The sequence below is a fragment of the Alosa pseudoharengus genome, unplaced genomic scaffold, assembly GCF_046254945.1.
Source record: "Alosa pseudoharengus isolate Yale_2024_CS ecotype anadromous, Long Island Sound unplaced genomic scaffold, YU_APseudo_1.1 YU_APseudo_1.1_scf_4, whole genome shotgun sequence".
NCBI lineage: Eukaryota > Metazoa > Chordata > Actinopteri > Clupeiformes > Clupeidae > Alosa > Alosa pseudoharengus.
Genome location: NW_027468774.1, coordinates 7,872,799 through 7,894,597, shown reverse-complemented (window position 1 = coordinate 7,894,597; position 21,799 = coordinate 7,872,799). Strand labels below are relative to the sequence as shown.

Genomic DNA, 21,799 nt, shown 5'->3' with positions numbered 1-21,799 from the left:
CATCTCACACACCAAGAAATGGAAATTTTCAGTGAGGAGCTTGGTGTGAGAAAACACTTGTGCAGGATGGAATAATCTTTGTGCAGAGGAGGCAAAGCTATTCAGAGGTAAGGTGTAGTTGCAATTTATCGAAATTCGGTTTGTAAATTGTAAATAGCCTACTGTTACAGTAATGGAGTCAGATTGTTGGCTTAAAGGCTAACATTAGCATTCGCTAGCAACTTAGCCTAGGTTAGCTATGAATTCAGATATTTTAAATGGAATTCAAACTCCTTCAATAATGCATGACTATCGTGATAAATGGTAAGGAAATGATTTGTGTGTGTGTTTTATCTACTATTTCCCATGTCAATGTTAAGTTTTTGTGGAAGCCAACTTTCACTAACAATCATTAGCAGCTATCCTAACTAACTTAGCCCATAGATATATGAGCATATCCTAGCACTGTTAGCCATACATACTTGCTAACTTCCCTGAAAGGCTGGTTTAATATCAACGGTAGTGCAGGTGAAAGAAGCCTGGTAGGAGCCTGGTGGAGGACTTTGTGCAATGGTGCAAACTCAATCACCTTCAACTCAACACTTCAAAGACCAAGGAGATGGTGGTGGATTTCCGCAGGTCTAAGCCCGCTCTGCTACCAGTCTCCATTGATGGGGTCAATGTGGAGGCGGTAAGCACCTACAAGTATCTGGGTCTCCACCTGGACAATAAACTGGACTGGTCAGCCAACACTGACGCACTCTACAAGAAAGGGCAGAGCAGGCTGTACTTCCTGAGGAGGCTGCGGTCCTTCAATGTGTGCAGCAAGCTCCTCAGGATGTTCTATCAGTCTGTTGTGGCCAGCGTCCTCTTCTATGCAGTGGTATGCTGGGGAGGAAGTACAAAGAAGAAGGATGCTGGGCGACTTGACAGGCTGTTAAGGAAGGCTGGCTCTGTAGTGGGAGCTGAACTGGAGTGCATCACTTCAATATCTGACAAAAGGACCCTGAACAAACTGATCAACATCTTGGACAATGAATGCCACCCACTCTACAGCACTATTAAAAAGCAAAAGAGCTTGATCAGCTGGAGATTTCGCTCACTGACTTGCGCAACAGACAGACTGAGGAAGTCATTTGTCCCCAGGGCCATTGAACTGTTCAATGCATCACTAAAGGGAAGAGGAGAGATAGACTTCTCTGCTTAGTCTGTCTGCCTCTCCACCCTCTCCATGTTTGAGTACTGACTACCCACTACTGCTTTACTACTGTTTTACCACAGCCTAATGTTTTTACTACCGCTTTCCTGCTACACTGTTTTTCATGTTTTTCATGCTATATTAGCACACATGATCAATGGCTTCTGCTACAATAATACTGAATGGCTGTAACCCTATTACCTCAACCTGTTTCTGCACTGACGTAGTTTTTATAGTTTTTTATATTACCTTGTCTACATTATATTATACTTTGCTCTCCTATTTGTCCATATTATTTATGCTGGTCTCTAGACCTTATTATTGCACTGTTGGACTAATGCTGGACTACTTGTTGCACCTTCACCATGACACTCACTCTCCGAGCACCTTACCGTGCACACTTAACTTAACGACTATTGTTGGACTACTTTTTGCACTTTCACCAGGACACTTACTCTCTTGAGCACCTTACCATGCACACATAACTAAGGGACTCCTGTTGGACTACTTTTTTGGCACCTTCACTCTCACTCTCTTGAGCACCTTACCATACACACAGAACTACTGTTGGACTACTTTGCACCTTCACCAGGATACTCACTCTCTTGAGCACCTCACTTTGCACACAGAACTACAGGCCCTGTCATTACAAGCGTCTCATACTTGACCACCCTTAAGCACACTGTTTCTTTTACATTTAATTTATATAGTATTTTTAGTTTTGTTAGCTTTTCTTATCTCCTACTGTCTCTATTGTACAGTGGTGTTTGGTTATATGTTTATACTTATACTTATATTTACCATTTGCTGTAAGTGCATGTTGTGTGTGATGTCTGTATGCTACTGAGACCCCCTGAATTTCCCCTTGGGGATCAATAAAGTATTTATCTATCTATCTATCTATCTATGTGCATACATGCAGTAAGCATGATCACTCTCAACACTGTCATTTTGTTTAGGTGAAAATGAATTAGTTGAGTTGCCTATGTTCACCAGAACATCCTGTTTGTCATTGCTTATCTAGTTAGAGGGCTAGAGGGAGCAACTCAGAACCATTCTACAGTGTTATAAAGTTACTCAGAGCTTGATAATGGTCTAACGTTAATCCTTCTCACAGATACCCACCAAGGCAGAATATGGCCACTTGGAAGTAAGCTTACCTTTCCTAAAGGATCTAATGGCTATGTAAGTTACCCAACTTGGTGTTTTTTTTTGTAATGGTATTTTTCTTATTGATGTTAAATACATATAGAAAAGTATTGCATAATAAATTATGCAAATTATAATAATACAGACAACTTTTAGATTTGTTTTTGTCCTATAGCAATTTATATATTGGTTAAGATTATCTTTGTGCTATTTCATTGTTGTGTCATTTTGTTTAATTATATTATTCTATTGCATGGCATTTGTCTCTCAAACACATAGTGGAGCAGGCAGCTTTCGTTCATGAAGATACGGTGAAAAGGAGTAAAGAGAAGTTTGGGAGAGTCAGCCGGTCCATGGAACTTGTAATGACTCAGCGCTGATCTATGCCAGGTGAGCAGATTGATATAGTTACATACATGTATTAGACAAGGTATTTTACACAATCTGTCTGAGGCTATTTATTTGTGTGGTTGAAAAAAATCTTATTCTGAGGTCTGTGTTTGTATTTTGCTTCCAACAGATGTAAAACCCCTGCTGTCATTGGTGAGGCTACCACTGCTATTGAAAATATGTGAACGTCCTGTAGATCAAGTAAGGTTCCAGTCTAAGTCAAAGTGGATATATGCAGAGGAACAGAAGTTGAAGAGGGGGAAAACAGCAGCCTCCACTGCTGTTGACCTTTTTTTCTCCTGAAGAATATGTTGGATTTCTGCCAGTTTTTGAAATTGAACTGAAGAGCCTTTTGAGACTCTTGCCTTTTTAATGGTTTGCCTCATGATTGGAAGGATTGGAGTGTATTTTCTGATTGATTGATTGATTTATTGGTGAGGTAATGAACATTGTAACAATATATTGTACATTTTTACAGGCTTGCTAATATTTCCCAATGGCTGGCACATTATTTTCATTACATCACACATATTGTTCACTCAATTCTATGGTGTATGCACTGTGAATGAGATCTAGGATCATAGCTACTTTAGCTAAGTTACTGCAAGGACTTTGTTAATTGCAACGTATAATGGTTCTGGCAAGCAGATACTGTATTTTCATCACTCATACACGAGTATTAACATGAACTTGAAAGCATACAAGGTTTGTTGGAGTAATTACTAACTCAAATATTGGTATTTTATAGATCATATAAAGGTGTTATTAGTGCTATCGTGCAAATTAATATATATTTTTTTCTTCTGCATATAAACACAATGTGGCTACTCAGGCAAAATATTGTAAACCAAATGTTTTATTATTTACACTTACAGTCATAACATGTTTTACGTGAATATGTATATTGATATGGATATAAGATATTTTGATGTTTTGATATGAATGTGTTTTTAATATGAACATGTTAACATTTATTGTACCTGTATTCATGTGGAGTATTGTGTGTAATATCCCCCCAAAATAAACATTTAAATGTACTTATTGGTTGTGCATATATTTTAGTTATACCACCTTACATTTTCACTGGGGTTGTACCCTTGAAGTACAGATTAGTACCTTTTAAGGGTACTATGTAATAATGATATATACAGGTACATTTTAGTCATTGCAGGTACACAAGTGTACCTTGATGGGTACAGATGGCTAGGGTACACAAATGTACCTGCATTCATGGGTACATTATTGTACTTCAAAAGGGTACTGCCCCAGCGACAAGCATTTGTACCGACTTAGGTACACACTGGTACTTCCATTTCTTAGAGTGAATATAAGATCAAATCCTTGCATTGCCATTGAGCTGCCATGCCATACGCACGCAGCCTTTCCTTGCCCCGCCCAGCTCTCTCTCGTAGCCCGCTGCCACTCCTCTGCATGTGCATTTAACAAAATATTCACGATTGTTGAAGGATTGTTGTTGCCACATAGAAGCATTGCATAGAAGACGTCTGGCTAAATTGCTATTAAATCCGCTTAGCATCGTGACCATGCTGCGCAAATTTGTTCAAAACTGCTGCATTGAAGTTAACTCTGCTAAGGTCTTATCACAACATAGTAGGCTACATTGAAGAGACTAAACTACCGTAAAACTCCAAATAATAGCCCAGGCTTTTATTTTCCCAAATCGCCAAACTGCACCGGCTAGTATTAGAGACAGGCGTCTATATGAGACAGGCCTTTAATTCCCTTTACACAAAACTTTTCCTCTGCAAAGATGGAAAATATTATCGAATTAATTATTTCAAACACACTGAGGGCTCTATCTTCCGTCCTGGCGCAATTGACTTTGTATACTCGCGAGTTTGTCTTTCCTATTTTGCAGTCAGCGCATATTGGAATTTTCCCTCCACAGGTACATGCCTGTAAATTAGGGAATTCGATTGCGCCCACGGGGGCGGTTCAGCGAAAAGACGGGGTGTGTTCCGGCGCAAACGTTCACTGTTGATATTTTGCAGTTTCAGAAAACAATTCCGCCACAGACCAGGAACTCCCTGGTCTAAAGTCTGTGGCGAAAATGCAGATGCTATTTTAAGGGCGCATGCATGACCACAGGCCTGCATGAATGAATGCGTTGCACACCAATCTACAGACACCCCCGTGCACAGACGGAAACATTCAAAGCCTTGATAATATTTGTCCATTTCCCGGTTTTGTTCGTGCATTGGTGACCTAAATATTTAGTAGCCTATAAAGTACAACATCTACATGCAATATCTTTACAACAACGCCTAATTACGACCTATTAATCTGGACAACTTTATAGGCTACAGCCCTATAAAGGCTAAAGTTACTTTTAGTTTTGTTCCAATTTACCGTTGTGTAAGGTTTTAAGCACCATAATTTTGCCTACCTTGTTGTAGCCCATCTGAAATAACTCCAAGCTTTGCTACGTTCCCTCCATCCTTTCGTTATTTTCAAAAAACTTTTATATCCATGATGGCCTTGAAGTCTTGAGTTAGTGAATTAGCTTAAATCAGCTTTTCATGTGCTGTTAAGCAGCAACAGATAGTACAAGAAAGCAGCAAGTATGGTTACAATTTCTGTACAATTTCTGTAGTTGCTGCATCCATTCATTGTTATTCTCTCTCCTGCTCAAATAAATGTTGTGCGTGAATTAAGTTGATGATAATGTGTTTACAAACTCTGCTTTACAGAAAATATTGTAAATAGTCTACTGTCACGCAGTTAATGGGATACTGTGCAGAGTTGAAAGTCAGGTCAACTTAAACGAAGCCCTTGCTTGGCCGCCTGTGCTGCGCAACGCACACTTAGCTCCTCTCATCTATACAATGTAGTTCCCATTTCTGTAAACCATACATAATTTCAAAGAAAAATATTACCACTCGAGGAAAATCAGTGTGGTGTCCATGTGAAAAAATAGGCATAAATCTAGCGTACACATTTTCACGAATCACTGATGTGTTGATGACATGAATTAGGAAATGTTAGAGGACTTAAGGAGACGTGATGTTGAACTGCATGCCGATGCCATTTAACCCAAATGCCCCAGCGGCAGCACGGGAGAGAAGAGATTAACTGACGGAAGATATGCATTGTCTATAGAGAGGTAATGTTAGATTACATTGTACATTGCAAATATATCACCATGCATTCATAACCTCGTGATTCAGTGAGAATGATCCCAAAACATCGGAAAGTATGTCTTTGTGACAATTCTGTATTACATTTTGTCAAGATGAAAAATCAATAGCTAACTGTTCCCAACTGAACAGTGATTATAGCGCTGTGAACGCTCCTGGCTGCGCCTGGCAAATACGCCACCATAATAGCAATCAGCTATGGAACAAGCGTGCCTGTTGTTAAAGGGAATGTGAGATGACGATCTGATTGGTTTATTGCACGTTACGCCCAAACCACACCCATGATTAATGTAGCTACTTCAGACCACCCCATTTTAGATTTGCGTCGGGCGCAACAGTCAATATCCCGCCGGTAAAATAGCATCAGCGCCCAAGATCCGCCCACAAAGTCACTTGCGTTTTGTGCGAAGACACTTCCGTTTCAGACCATTAAAATAGGGCCCTGAATGTCTACCTATATGACTAGGCTATCTGATGACAATTACGGATCATCATTCATTTAGCGTTGAGATGTTGTTCATTGAGTAAGATACAGTAAGATCCAAATAGCGGGGATAGCCAGAACAGATGAAACACGTTTTAATTAAACATAATCTACAAAGAGATCGTATCACACTGAAAGATCATATTTTGTCACTAGCAAATAGCCTATATCGGTCCTTTGTCAAATACAGTTGCATTATCAGCCCTGACCAAAACCGAATTATTTATGCAAAAGTGCTTAATGTTTCATTCTCCCTCCTTTTCGGCAGGAATGAAACAGCATGAGAGAGCATGAATCATACTGTTTCTCCCGTTTTGTATTTTGTGCCAAATTTGACAACAGTCTACATTCAAATCATAGCCTACTTCCAGGCGCACGGGAACATATTTTTGACCAGGGGTGCTGAATAACAAAATAATCATGGATGTCCAACGATTTCTCCCCCAGCATATGATTCGAATTTAGACAGCTAAATACGCCATATTACCGCCGTGTATGAGTAGGTCTAAGAGTGAGAAGTTTTATAATGCCCTGGGCAGCCACATTCCACTGCAACTATGCGCAGCACTTGCCACTCCGACTCATCAATAAAAACTGTGCGCGCACACACCAGTCCCATAGAAGCGCACTTGACTTTACATCATTTACCTATTTCAGTAGGTTATATAGCCAGAGAATGTCCGTAGACGGGCTCTGATATAGCCTAGTCTAAGGTAAATTCCTTTTCTGACTTTTTTCTCTTTATTGCCATGGCATTGAGAATAAAGAATAACGTTCGCGAACCGTTTTGTTGCCACTGCCAGCATAAAAACAAGCTTACCATCGGCCTATCCGCAAATTAACACAAGGGATGAATTGAACGATGACGAAGTCGGACATATAGGCATAGTTCATATTGGGAAAAAAAGTTATACAATTATAACAAAAAATTGTATTGTTATACAAAAAACTCTAGCTTTTCCCCACCGCAGTCTTTTAATGCCATCTAATCATAACGTGCGCAGTCTGCGCCATACTTAAGCCCAAATCACACCCAAGATTCGCAACGAGATGAGCAGCAACTTGATGGAACATTCTAAAACCTTGCAACTGTGACCAGACATGTGAATGCTTTGCGACGGCTTGTAAAGACGTGCAACATCTAATTCACACTGCTGTAACCTCCTTTCTGTAATTCGTGTCATTGCGAATCTCTAAACAGACGATCTGACGGGTTTTAGAACATTAAATACAACCCGAAACTAAAAAACAGACCAGGCCTCTACTGGAGACCGGCCTTTAACCCAAACCTGTAGCCACGCCAGGCGTTTAAAAGAGACAGGCATCTCTTAGGGACTCGGCGATTATTTGAAGTTTTACGGTAAGTTAAGTTATGCAATCAAGCAGTATCTCAAAGCTAACGTTAGAATACTGTTTGGATGTCGAATTTAGCATGCTTAGCCTACTTACAGCTGCAATTTCGTTGAAGGGCTCATTTTATTGACTGACATTGAATGTTTGCAAAATCCCGATGTAAATGGAAAAGTCTTTTCCAAAATTCAAAAGTGCTTGTCCCAAGGAGAAGTACGAACCTTTATTTTAACTATGTAGAAAACATTATGAATTGCATCCACACATCAGCAGCCTTTAAACTGTGTTACAATTGCAATTTGCAAGGGTTCCCTCACGAACGTCTTAAAGTGACAGGCACTCAATTAGACCTATACACTACCAAGACGACCCCCCCCCCCCTTGTCCAAGTCAGCTACCGCCACAAATTGAATCCAATTCTGTGGGTAACACTGTGTTTTATTTCTAACATAATTATTTTTATCATGTAGCATATGTTAAAATATAAATAAAGTTAAAAACCCAAACCGTTTTGATTCCAAACTCAGAAGAAAAAGAAAAAGTTTCAAATTACAATAGATTTGTGTCTTTACTATCTTCCCTGGTGTGTAACTGCTTCTGATACAGATGGCCTGGCTGGCACTGAGGACAGCCAACCGTCTCCTGCCAACACGCCCAAGTGCCCTCTTCCATTCACCATGTGTCTCTGCTGAAAGTTTATACTTCCTGTTGTTCATTTCCACCCTCACTCAAGTAATCCCTTTCTGGAACCCTGGCCTGAGCCTGTGAGCATTGGGCATTTGAGACCCTCTCCCTGATGTCTCATACTGGCCCTGCTCACAGGCTGTTAGCCTAGCAGCTAGCATACTGTCTCACTGGTCCTGCTCACAGGCTGTTAGCCTAGCAGCTAGCATACTGTCTCACTGGTCCTGCTCACAGGCTGTTAGCCTAGCAGCTAGCATACTGTCTCACTGGTCCTGCTCACAGGCTGTTAGCCTAGCAGCTAGCATACGTCTGTCACTTCCTATGACATGTAAGATGGAAGCCTGTCACACACACATTTCACATACTCTACTGATGGCAGACATCCCAACCTGCAACAAGTCATTTCAGGGAGGTATCACGAAGCTCACTATAGATTCCGGGAGATTTTATCTAATTTGCGGGCGTCAGGGAGCCGCTATCAATATGCGGGAGACTCACGGAACTTCTGGGAGACTTGGGATGTCTGTGATGGTCGCACACACTTATTCCAGCTCTGTGTGTGTGTGTGTGTGTGTGTGTGTGTGTATGTGTGTGTGTGCATGTACATGTACATGTACATGTGTGTGTGCAAGCGTGTGTGCGTGTGTCTGAATGTGACTCACTGGTGAAGTTTCCTGACAGCATCATCAGAGTATCACAGGTGTCCTCTCCATCAGCACCCCCCAACCACACAAACAGCAGAGTAGATACCTGAGAGAGAGAGAGAGAGAGAGAGAGAGAGAGAGAGAGAATATGAATTAGCTGAATATCTCATCTCTGTCAGAGATACGAAGCAGAGGGATATCCTGACCAAGTACAGGCTCAGTGACTACAATCTAGCAATAGAAACAGGCAGACACAGGAAAACCTGGCTGCCAAGAGCACAAAGATTATGTGGTCACTGTCAGGCAGAGGAGGTTGAGACAGAGGAGCACTTTCTTCTTCACTGCCAAAAATATGACACTTAAGACAGACCTTTTTCAATAACATCCAAAAAGTCATACCAAATTTTATAGACATTGAAGACAATAATGAAATGCCCATACTTCTTGGAGAAGGGCCCTCTGCTGCCCTGGCAGCACAACATGTCTTAAAATGTCGGACATGGTACACAAACAACATGAGGGACATGGTATAGAAGAAAAAAAGAAAACCAAACGACCTGTCTCTGTGTTAATCAGACACATACATGTTCCTGTGCACAGATGTGTGTGTATATATTAGGGGTGGGCGATATGGACAAAAATTAATATCTCGATATTTTTTGTGATTTTGACGATAACAATAATTAGTCGATATCCTTTAAAAAATTGTTTTTGTTAAAGTCTGAGTTACTTTACAGCTCATTATTTATTAATATAGCATCATTACAATAATAACCAATAACCTAATCTGTGACTTTTTAACCAAATAAACCAATGCATTGTCACTCTATGACACATTTCCAATTCTGCCCCCACTTGTGTGTGTGGCAATGACATGGTCTAGCCAGCTACATTAGAGAAGATGAATAGGCCTAACAGTTTCCCAAGAGAAAGTCTGAAGCTGAAGTTCCTTTCAAACCTTTAAATAGGATTCACTGTAAAACTAAGAGCAGATCAACAGAGTAGGCTACATCTCAGTTATTTCCTTCTATGTTTTGTTTAAGAGCTATCACGTAGGCTAGCACTCCAAGTTACAGAATAGAAACTAATGCGTTAGCTTATGGCTAATGTATATGAGAAATCCCATAGAGATGCTAACGGTTAGAATAATCGGTAAACGTAGATATTTAGAGCGAACTTAAGTCCATTTACAAAAAGAGTTACATGAGAATAGTTCTTTGTTTACAACTGACTATTAAAATACTCAAAGGCTAATGTTTTCTCTCCATATAATACCGTGTAGGAAAAAACGTGACTGTCTCATCAATGCTACTTGAACAGAAGTAGCCGCATAAAATCCCAAGTAGGCTGCTTTCGCTGCACAAAATAAACATTAGGCGTGCGTGGGACAACGTTGTGACCCACTAGTGATCACGTGACACTTGCTCTGCTGCACTTCTCCCGCATACACCTCCTGTGAATTTAAGTCTTCAGTGCGTGATTTCGAGTGTTTTTTCCCCATAAGTAATTTAAATACTCGATAATGTCAATTTGCACATCGTTAAAACAACAATCACGATATTATCGCAGACGATATATATCGCCCACCCCTACTATATATGTATTTGTGTGTACATGTATGTATGTATATATATATATATATATATGTGTGTGTGTGTACTCATGGACCTACACACGCACACACTCACATATTGTTTATTCTGTGTTCACATGTTAACCTGCATTGCTGTGTGTCTATTTTCTTTCTTTTGTTACTCTACTGTGTTACAGTATCTGTAACACTGGCTTTGGCAACACTGTATCCAAACAGACATGCTAATAAAGCTCCTTTAAATTTAAAATGTGTAATTTGAGAGAGGGATATATATATATATATATATATATATATATATATATATATAAAGAGAGAGAGGGACAGATGAGAGAGAGAGGTAGGGAGGGAAGGACAAATGAGAAAGGGAGATGAGGGGGAGCAGAGGGAGGTATTACAACTGTGCATTATACATTTATAGTTATTAGCTTACACCCACAGCCTAGTATTTAAAGCCAAATTAAAATGTATTCAGTAGGAAGCGCATAATTCAAAATATTCATACAAAATCAAAGGAGAGCAAGAGAAAAGAGAGACAGAGAAAGGCAGGAAGGAGGACAGAGAAAAGAGAGAGAAGAGAGAGAAAGAGATAGACAGAGAGAGAAGAGAGAGAGATGGACAGAGAGGAGGGAGAGAAAGAGAGAAAGAGATGGACAGAGAGAGGAGGGAGAGGGGAAGTTACAGTCCTCTCCTAGCCAAGACGTTTAGACACTGTATTGGGCCCTAATCAAAATGACAAGCAAAGTGCAAAGTCTAAAGTCTAACTAAACTAAATTGGCAAAAATCGACTTGTAAATTCTTAATCACATGAACAAATGATCAATGACTTGTTAATTCCTAATCACATGAACAAATGATCCTAAAAACAGACATTGGTGGATCAGCTTTGCACTTTGCCTGTGACATAAGGGTCCATAGTGTTATACTTTTTACATGTTATGGCTGAGATCAAAGTGTTAAGCATGAATGTGCAACTTTGTAATGCATATAAAAGCAGAAAAGAAACATTTCAGTCACTTTAAAATGTCTACTGCGTCCACCGTCAGCCCACGTGAGCCGCAACACAAACTAAATAGACAGCAACTGTCATGAGCGACTAATAGCTTAATTTGCACGACTTGGCAAACTGGAAGATTTCATTTTTGCCATAACATTTGCAGAAACACTGATAAATTGCAAGGCTTTATGACACAAAGGCATCCAGCTTAGTCTACTGGCATACAAGAGATTCCACAAAGGCATTACTCAGAAACAGTGGGGATAAGCTTTCAACATGACTTCAAAACCACAGTTCAGTTCCCCAACTTCCTTTAAAGGTTTTATCCCCCTGCAAACTGAGTTCTCTGATCGTTTTTTTGGGAAAACTCTGTTTGTTCGTTTACGTCTAAAGAGGTACAAACGGAGATTTATGTGACGAGGCGGAGATTTTTAGTCAGTTCAAAAGATAAAGAGAAAGTGATTCGTTTCTGTTTTCGGGATTCTGATTGGCTAACATGGGCTTGAGCTTCTCATTACACTGCCACATACAGGTTTGGCATGCTCTTGAAGGCATATACCCGGCAGGGCTGCCAACTTTTCAAAAAACCTTGGAGTGAGATTTGGTGGGGCCAACCCAAATTTTGCTGCGGAAATTTTTGTTTGGCTCATTCAGCATTATACCATACAGTAAAAAAAAACATACATCAGTGGTTCTCAGGTGTAGGGACCAGGCATGGACGGATTATGAACTTTCGGGCCCCTGGGCCCACATGTATTAAGGGCTCCCCACTAATTGTCGCATATGTGGAAGGGGGGGTTGGGGGTTCTCCCCCAGAAATGTTTTAATTTGTTTGATGTGATTTCCTGTATTCTGGTGCATTTTGGGGATGGCCAATACTAAATTCAATCAGATTCATAGCCTACATCCTGATGTGTTGATATTGAGGCAATGATTCCATGCAAAGGCTTGGGCTGTTATGCAGTTAGGGTGATATTGTAATAAGTTCACAACCACAAAAACATATGCTACATTTTACAGTTCAGAAATGTTCAAAAATGTGTGTACATTTCAGCACTTCATGAAATTATGCAGAAGTGGTCACCTGTGTTATTCAGCGAGTTTATTTAAGATAATATATTGGTCATTGTAATGGCCATAGCCTATAGCCTACATGCTATTTCTTTTTCAGGATGTACCCATATCTGCATGATGTGAATGTTTGCATATGGCTTATGTCAGGCTTTATATCAATATTTGTGTCTCGTTATTTGATTTTCTTCATATTTTTGCATTAATGTCACTAGGAAGCATGCCAATATAAATATATTCATTTATCTGTAATGGGATTGGCTGGAACCTGACAATATAAGAACCATGATAGTGGGATAATCTATGGCTGAGCAATTTACAAAAATGTATGTAGGCCTACTGACAAATAGTTTACATTAGGATACATTATAATTTCGCCCCAATGAGGCTATGTAGAAATGTGTTGCAATTTCAAAACCGGATTACTCAGGAACCACTTATTGCACAGAGGCATGCTTTATATCCTCGTTTTCGGTACGGTTTGCTGTTTATTGTGATATTGGGTTTGCCACGTGTTGTGTAAAGGGTTAGTGAAATATTAAACCGAGAGTAATGGGTGTGCAAATGCAAATATGATTAGCCTAAATTGCACGTCGGTTCAATGTTAATTTTCTCGCGAACCATTTATCACAGCAACTTGGCGCTAATATCATTGGAAAGCTTAGATTCCGCACGTTCACGTGTGTGATATCATATGTATAGGATTAGTTTAGTTGAACCTCATCTGCCAGGTATTTGACCTACCAGGTTGACACTTCAGCGTGAAAAATACTCAATATTCAAAGCATACCTGAAGCCGGGGAAATGCGGGGGGAATGTAACCTGGCCCTAGCCAGATGAATGTCGTTCCCCTAGTTCCGCCTAGCTTCACTCACATCCATCTGGAACCTCTTCCATTGAGAGTGATTTCTCCAACTACCTTTATGGTTTAGCCAATCAGGACGCAGGGCGGGAGTTTCATAGATGTGACATAGCGTAGAAGCGACTGTGAGACTGTTATCAGCGTCACGGGTTGGCTTCGATGAGAGTGGTTGAAGTAGCACGTCAATAGATGACGGACAAGTGGCTTATTCAATCATATGCAAGCATTTTTTGATTAGGTCCAGCCTTCTGAAACGACATTTCAATGGATCGGTTCCAGATGGATGAGTGGAGCTAGCGGAACGACATTCATCTGGCTAGGGCCAGGTTAGGGGGAATGCGCCTGGGACGGCTTCTGAAGTAGCATCGCAAATGACAGAAAATTTAGAAAATTCCACGGACAGGGGGTGCTCTTGAACCCTCTCACCGTCTCTGAAAGCATAACCGTGGCTCAACAGGTAGATCTATAGATAGGCTAAACTCATTTATCTGGCATCTGACCAACCGGGTTGACACTTCAGCGTGAGAAATCGGGGGTGTGGCGTGTGAGTGTGTGAAACTAATCAAATGCGTGTGTCTCACGGCCAATGCGTGATAGTTGGCAGCTATGTACCCAGGTTAGTGTAAAGGAAAACTTTTCTGAAAACTGACAGGTGTGCACGATGATATTTTTGAAAAGGGAGAGGGTGAAATGTCCGTTTATGAAAAAACCCAGCCACGTGCAAACGTAGCATTAGGGAGCGCCCTGTGCTTGAGTTGTTTTTCCGACTGCAAGCATTCATATAGCCTGCTCTGCCCGTCTACGTACTACCAAACGAAAGAAATGATGGTCACCGTCCCATCAGCATCAACAGTGAGGTGGTTCAGACATTTAAGTACCTGGGAGTACAGCTCAACTGTGACCTGACATGGTCTACCAACACCAAAGCAGCGTTTCCCATAGATTAACTTATTTGTGGCTGCCCACCACAATATCAACATTGACCACCCACACAATGATTTTTACAGGTTCTACTAAATTGTGCTTAAATCTGGTTAGCATCATAACCACACTGCACTAATGTGTTAAAAACTGTTACATTCGAGTCTGCAAACCTACCATCACAAATAGAATTCAATTCTGTGGGAAACACTGCCAAAGCCATGGCAAAGAAGGAGCACCAGAGAATGTACTTCCCAAGGTGCCTGAGGAAGGCCCATCTCCCGCAAAAGCTGCTAATCAACTTCTACAGATGTACCATTGAGTCTATCCTCACATACTGCATCACTACTTGGTATTCTGGTTGCACCGTGGACAACAGGAAGGCTGTACAACACATCATCACTACAGTACAGAAAATCATCTGAGCACAGGTCCCATCACTGGAGGAAATTCACAGAACCCGCTGTAGCAAGAAGGCCCAAAGCATTTGCAAGGACCCCACCCATCCCAGACACTGCCTCTTCACCCTCCTGCCATCTGGCAGGGGCAGGCGCTACAGAGCACTCTATGCCCGCACCAGTAGGCTAAGGAACAGTTTTTATCCACAAGCAGTTGCACTGATGAACACACTCCACCTCCTCTGCCCCCCACCACCCCAACCTGTGTGCTAGTGTAAACACATTAGTCACTGCAAACTATTGATATTGGTACTAGTGCAATTGGCATATCATGTGTAATTGTCTATTTATTTAATTTATTTTATGCATATCTTTAGTCTTTTTTAGCTTATCTGTGGGCATCTCAGGTTTGTTCCAAACCATGTCTCGTATTCTGTGTACAATGACAATAAAGTATCTATCTATCTATCTATCTATCTATCCATCTATCTATCTATCTACGACTCGATTTCATTTCGCTTCAGTAGTAGACTGGCACAGATGTGCTTTCAATGAATTTTCCCAAGTAAATTCCCAAGTTCACATTAAAATGGTTGAACATGAAGGTCCACATGGACTACAAATTAACTGCAACGTGACGACAAAAGTGACGACAAGCCCCCAACTGGGCAACTCTGTCAGCAAACTCTTCCACCAGTTTCCCCCAGTTATACCAACATGAGGTGACGTCCACAATTGACGTTTTCACTGGGAAAAATGTTTTTCCCATGTGCATAAACGGATCACAACATTCAATGTGAATAACCTCACGGGTTCACGTGGAAGAGGCCTCCTTTGTGAGAGGAAGCACAACAGGTCCACTGGGACACATTATTTCACTTCCTCCGCTTATGATTCACTAGCGATATGACGATGGCAAGGCAAGGCCAGTTTATTTATATATAACACTTCACACACGAAGGCAATTCAATTTGCAATGTGCAAAAGGAGGGAAAATAAAAACAGAATACAGAGCAATGTACATAAAAATTATGTAATCGTGTAATGAAATAATATTATAAAAACATGCTTAAAAGAATATACTAAGTGCACAGATGAAGAGTAAGTAAAATAGAAATCTGGAATCCAAGCATGGTGGACGTGGCCCTGACAGTTGTTATCTCTTTCAGGCCATCAGATAAATCTGAGTGGAGGACTTTTAGTGGAAGTAGTCCCGGCCCTGTCTGCACACGTCCCTTTATTTACGATAATACTGCCATGACCAACAACTCACTGGCTTCTCTATGGCATCTCTATTTACTGCAGGAGACAAGCACTTAGGTTCCACGCATTGGCATGCAGGGACTGAGGTCTGTCACGCGTCCATGAGGCACTTAGAGGTGTCACGCATTGGCATGGGATGGGGCAGGAATCTTTTACGCGTCCATGAAGCACAGGACTGGGATGGGCAGAGAGGTGGACAGAGCGACACACACCACGCGGCATTCTGCACATAGCTACACACACGCTGAAATATGAACAGAAGATAAGTAAAAAGGAACACAAAATATTCTAACATTCTAATTAATATTCTAATTCTAAGCCAGTCAGTAATCTTAATGTTAAACATCTACCTAGCAAAGATCTGACTTGTGGACATGAGGACCTTTTAAGAACGGACCCTGCTATGGACATAGAGGAAACGCAGGTCCATTATGCATGATACTTCTCATTATACAACATGAGGGTCTTTTCATTTGGAAACTGGTCAACTTAATTTCCCACCTGTTGGTATGCGCTATTATTTGCGATATTAAATCTAATATTAAAAATATTTTTTTAAAGATGTTTTCATACATTGTTTCACCCTTGATTTTGTATCATTTTTAAACTTTCAGAAATGCCTTATCTTGTAGCATGTTTGGGCATTAATATCTTGAAAAGTCTTATTCCTAGCCTGCCATAACTTTGTAAGGTGGAAGACATGTTCTCAGTATGTTTGGACCATTAAAGGTTTGTACTGCTTGCCCATTAGATTTATATAAGACCCTAGCTATGGAACAAAATGCAAAAACTGGTGATAGGGGTCCTGTAAACTCATAGTTTATATCCATATGGCACCAATCGTTATTTTAATGTTGAGCCAATATTTGAGGTCTTTGCAACAAATGCACATGAAGATATTAAGGCTAAAACAAGGTGTGATCATTTCTTGGTAATGTTCATAGGACTAAAATGGCATGTGGGGTAACTAGTAGGAACACGGGAATAGCTCAGTTTATAGTTTATAGTTTTTATGTATAACTATCCCACATATCATGTAGAGAGCTCAGATATTGGTACAACATTAATACAATATAGTATAGGTCTATAAAGAAAAAAATATTGATTGATATCAAATGCATACAAAAACAAGTTCATACTGTCACCCTTTTTTCCAAATCTAGGGCCTTATTGGAAATCAGTGAGAATGCCGTACAAACTTTTAAGGGTTCAGTAATACTGAGAACATGTTTGTCTTCCACCCTACAAAGTTTGGGCTGCCTATGAATAACACATATCGTTATATTAATGACAAAACATTGCTTCAGATAATGTGATTTTCAGGCTGTAAAACTAAAGTAATTTAAAGGCTGAAAATAATATGAAGACATAGGATTTGAACAAAAATATTTTACAGGCCTTGGTTTTGGGACCCATTCTAGATATAGACAAGGTTTTAACAAAAGACGGTGCAGCAACAACCCTATGCTTTGACACAGAATAAGCCTATAGTAATTAGCCAAGCTCATAATTATAGCTAAATCCACATGCAAATCGAGAGATTTTTTTAGAGTGCTATTCCATCCCTTAAAAAGCTATCTATTTCAGGGCTAGTAGTAGCCTAGAAATCTAGACGCACCCTAGCGGCGGCAAATTAATTTGCTCAGCCTGTACGTCTAGTATAGAACCATAGGAATTTCTATTGGCTTAACACCGTGGATGTTCTCCAATCACAGCGCTCTATTTCGTTAGAGAGTCTTAAGGCGGGCTTAACAGGATAACGACATCCTGCGACGGTGAACAACAAGGAAGGTGGCTATGGCGAACGAAGAGCGGTTGTTTGAAATGGCGTTGGCGTCAACTTTGGAGGAGTTGGACTTGTGCTTTTCTTTGAAAGTAAAGCAACACAATGCACTTAAGTCATTCCTTTCGAAGAAGGATGTATTTGCCGTTTTGCCGACCGGATACGGATATGGTCGTAGCGCTGGCCTATTGCATGCCTAGGCAGTTTGAAAGACAATTCTCTGCCCGCCCCTTGGATTAAAGGGGTGGTTCAGGATTTTGGACATAGGACCTCATTTCCAAGTAAGCAAGTGTGATATTTATCAGTGGAGACCGTTTTCAACACGTTTCATCCAGTCCTTCTAATTGCAGAGTTCGCAGGTGCTAGGCTAGCGCAAGTCAACGGTATGTGCTAGCCTGCCACTAAAAACAGTCTTACCCACTCCAAAGTACACCCGAGGCAAATAAATTATAACGCCAGACTATCGATGTAAATGTCTGTTTTGATAGTGCTATTTCTAACGTTATTCTATCCTTGCATTTCAACGATCGCATTACATTTTGAGGGACTAGTTTCTTAGCAGCAGCGGAATTATACTCGCTCCGGTTAGTAGTACTGCGCCGAAAAGTAAACAGTAAAGCGCACTCCAATGGGGATACCTAGTAGTAGCCTTGGTAATATCAGTCCGCCGCTGAGATGCAAAATGACTACTACCAACTTCAGGGACCAAAGTATAACTATTGCAACGCGATGCGAGGGTAGTTGTATTTCTCACACTATTCTATCAACACAGACATTTACATCGATTGTCTGGAATTTGCCTTGGGTGTACTTTGGAGTGGGTAAGACTGTCTTTAGTGGCAGGCTAGCACATACCGTTGACTTGCGCTAGCCTAGCACCTGCGAACTCTGCAATTAGAAGGACTGGATGAAACGTGTTGAAAACGGTCTCCACTGATAAATATCACACTTGCTTACTTGGAAATGAGGTCTTATGTCCAAAATCCTGAACCACCCCTTTAAGCAGGTGAATGATTCGATTCAAGACTATACATTTCAATGATATAGGATGGCCCGCCAGGCTAGGCTAGTACTCTTGCAGAATGAATCCATTTTGGTAATTGGTTAATCTTGTTTATGTCTTTTTTTAGTAGGCTATACTACCTCAAAATCCCTGTGACAGTGAACTTAATAAATTGTGTGGAGAAAATAACGCATTTGAGAACATAATCTTGCTATGGGAAGCACTGACCGACATTTTCTCACCATTTGACATTACCGATCAAACATCTTATCAATCAAGAAATGAATCAGCAGATTAACAAACTTCGGAAATAATCATTAGTTACAGCCATACATGAAGAATGCTCGTTCAAGTGGTTCCTACAGAAGCTCCCTAAGGTTCTACTCACCTAACCCATGAGGAGGGGGGGGCGGCTTTATGGTCCATATGAGTATTTGGGACAACCACCTTTATAACAAAGAACCACTGAAAACCTATTTGGTCAAGGAAAGCACTGTACTGTGCCAGGAGCGTTCCTCATCTTGAGAAACGTTATGGCTTTCTCTCTGAGGAGAAGCCAAAGACCCTTCTTTTATGAGGGACGCAAGGCCACCTCACAAAACATGTTTTCACTGCAGGCGTAGTGGAGGAATCTAATTGAGCATGGGCAGGGCTCGCCATGTGATTCCCAAGCCACCCATGCTAATTAGTGACACACATTAATTAATGAAGCACAATCAGCCTCCTGACCCCTACACTCCTCAAACAACTGCACATATTAACAGTGCCAGAAAGACAGTTAGCAAAATTACAGTTAATATTTCCTAACAATGCCTGTATAAAAGGTGTCATTATGGAAAGGTCTTTTTCATAACTCTAACACTGTAACACTGGACTGGCTCAGCAAAGGGAAGAGAAACCACCCAGGAACCTTTCCTTTGCTCTCTAGTGTTTCAAATCACAAAGTTGTATTTCCCCCTTTTCCTTTTAAATGCAGATGCTCATTGCTGTTTTAGTCTCTTCTTAGCCCAAGACAATGTGACCAGAAAACTTTTAATGTCTGACCCCTTGAAGCTCTTAAGCCATAGAGTTCATGTGATATGTCCATGGTCCTTTTGCGTTCATGGACAATCCCCCTCTTAAAACTGCTATTTTTGTTTGTTTGGTTTGCTTTTTAATCACTGGCATCATGGACGGACCATGTTGTATCTAGTTGTTTAACTCAGAATTTAACAAATGATAAGACATTATCACTACATTTAAAAAAAATACATTGTATAACCTTTGATAATAGATAGATAGATAGATAGATGTAGCAGGCTTTATTGACACCTCACCTGCAAGGAGAAAGTGTACCGCATTTTCTCGAAGTCTCCCGCACGTGCTCTTACACAATCATAATTGAGTGACATAATATTCGCGCCACTATGTCTGTCAAAAGAAACGCCAGCTGTCCATCTGAAGTGAACACCACTTTGAGCTTCCAATCAATGCGTCTTTGGCCCGACGCATTCCACGCTCCAACTCGGACAGCACAGCGCAGCTTTTTAGACTCTGGCGTGTCACAGGATGCGCATTGAGCCGAGTTAATTAAAATGACACTAAATTCCGAGTTATATCCACTAAAGCCTTCACCTCGTGCTTGGCCTCTAGCTCTGCAGAGAAGGGTGAAAAATCTTCATTTAAAGCGTCCTCCTTCAAAACATAACGTAGCCTATCTGCACTCTTCAAATCTTCACAGCTGCACAGCTAAATCCACAAACCAGCGACAGTTCTGCCTGACAGAAGGCAATAGTCTGTTTTTCCCTACGCACAGCCATGGGCCAAGGCTGCAGCAGTCTACGAAATGTCTCTGAGATCCCAAGTACACTTTGTGTTCAGCAATTAACTCAACTTGTGCGTGCAGATTCTTCTGTTCACGTCTGTTCAATATGTCTTGCTTCGTACGGTCTGCTTAAGAACTCTGAATAATCCCAAACATATCCAGGCAAGAGAAATGCCACACCGCTGTCTAAAGCCAGGAGTTGATGGCGCTTCTGGGTATTTATCGTGCCCGCAGAGATGTGCAACTGTCGTCTGCAGTTTATCACTTGCCAAATAGGGTATCAGTGGTGTGCGGTTAGCCTGTCCTGCGGGAGCATCACGGAAATCTGCCAGTGGCCGGTTGCGTCATGGGAGCCGTGCGCATGGTGCGAGCCATCTCTCCCGATTCGAGAAGTATGCCCGAGCGCAGTTTGTGCCATTAGATATGTAAAGCCGTACTCATACGAACCTTGACTGAAAAACAGCAATAAAAAAAGTCGTTGATGGAGTAGTTCAATAAAGTAATTTCAACTACAACTTCGCAGTCAGTGTCACACCAAATACAGTTCTTGGCTTTTGCTTGTTATCACTCTCAAGTTAGGAGGGAGTCTTCATATGGACGCTGTTGTGTCATCGCTCGTAAATTACCCGTTTCATGCGTGCCTCTCGGTGCCCGTGTTTTCTCTTGGTTCCGCTTCTTGACGATGGTTAGCAGTACATCGGTGCCAGGAGTCTGTCTTCGCTTAACTCTGTGCCAATGCGCGGAAGATGTTTTGTCGAGACGACGCGTCAGATTGTTCTAAAAGCAGTCCTGGGGTTTCGTGTTTCGTGGCTTTCATATAGGCTACTGTCAAGGGAGAACCTGGAATTGACGTGCGCGGAACTGTGCGTGCGTGCGTGTTAACTAACCCCCCCCTCTCGCCTGGCTGGTATGCCATTCAGAGCGCGCACTGTAAATCACCGGCAGCATGTCACGCAGGTGCCCGCCTGTCACCGCTTGCACGGAGAGGGGGCGTTGCTAGGCCCAAACAGCACTCAGAGACCTGGCCGACTGTACGCAGTTGTTGCCATAGTGGTCGAATAGGCTCTCTC

General features: G+C 41.2%; 1 protein-coding gene across 1 annotated transcript in view; it reads right to left on the bottom strand.

Annotated features, from left to right (window-relative positions):
- The window catches only part of LOC143103340 (corticotropin-releasing factor receptor 1), a 53,454-nt gene extending 31,866 nt beyond the window's left edge, over nucleotides 1–21,588 (bottom strand). Inside the window, exons 1-2 of the mRNA XM_076267174.1 lie at nucleotides 20,242–21,588; nucleotides 9,055–9,142 (exon numbers count right to left, since the gene is read on the bottom strand). Of these exons, the coding sequence (XP_076123289.1) occupies nucleotides 9,055–9,142; nucleotides 20,242–20,316 (163 nt within the window). The 5' untranslated portion in view covers nucleotides 20,317–21,588. The remainder of the gene's footprint in view (nucleotides 1–9,054; nucleotides 9,143–20,241) is intronic.
- Nucleotides 21,589–21,799: the final 211 nt, after the last annotated feature.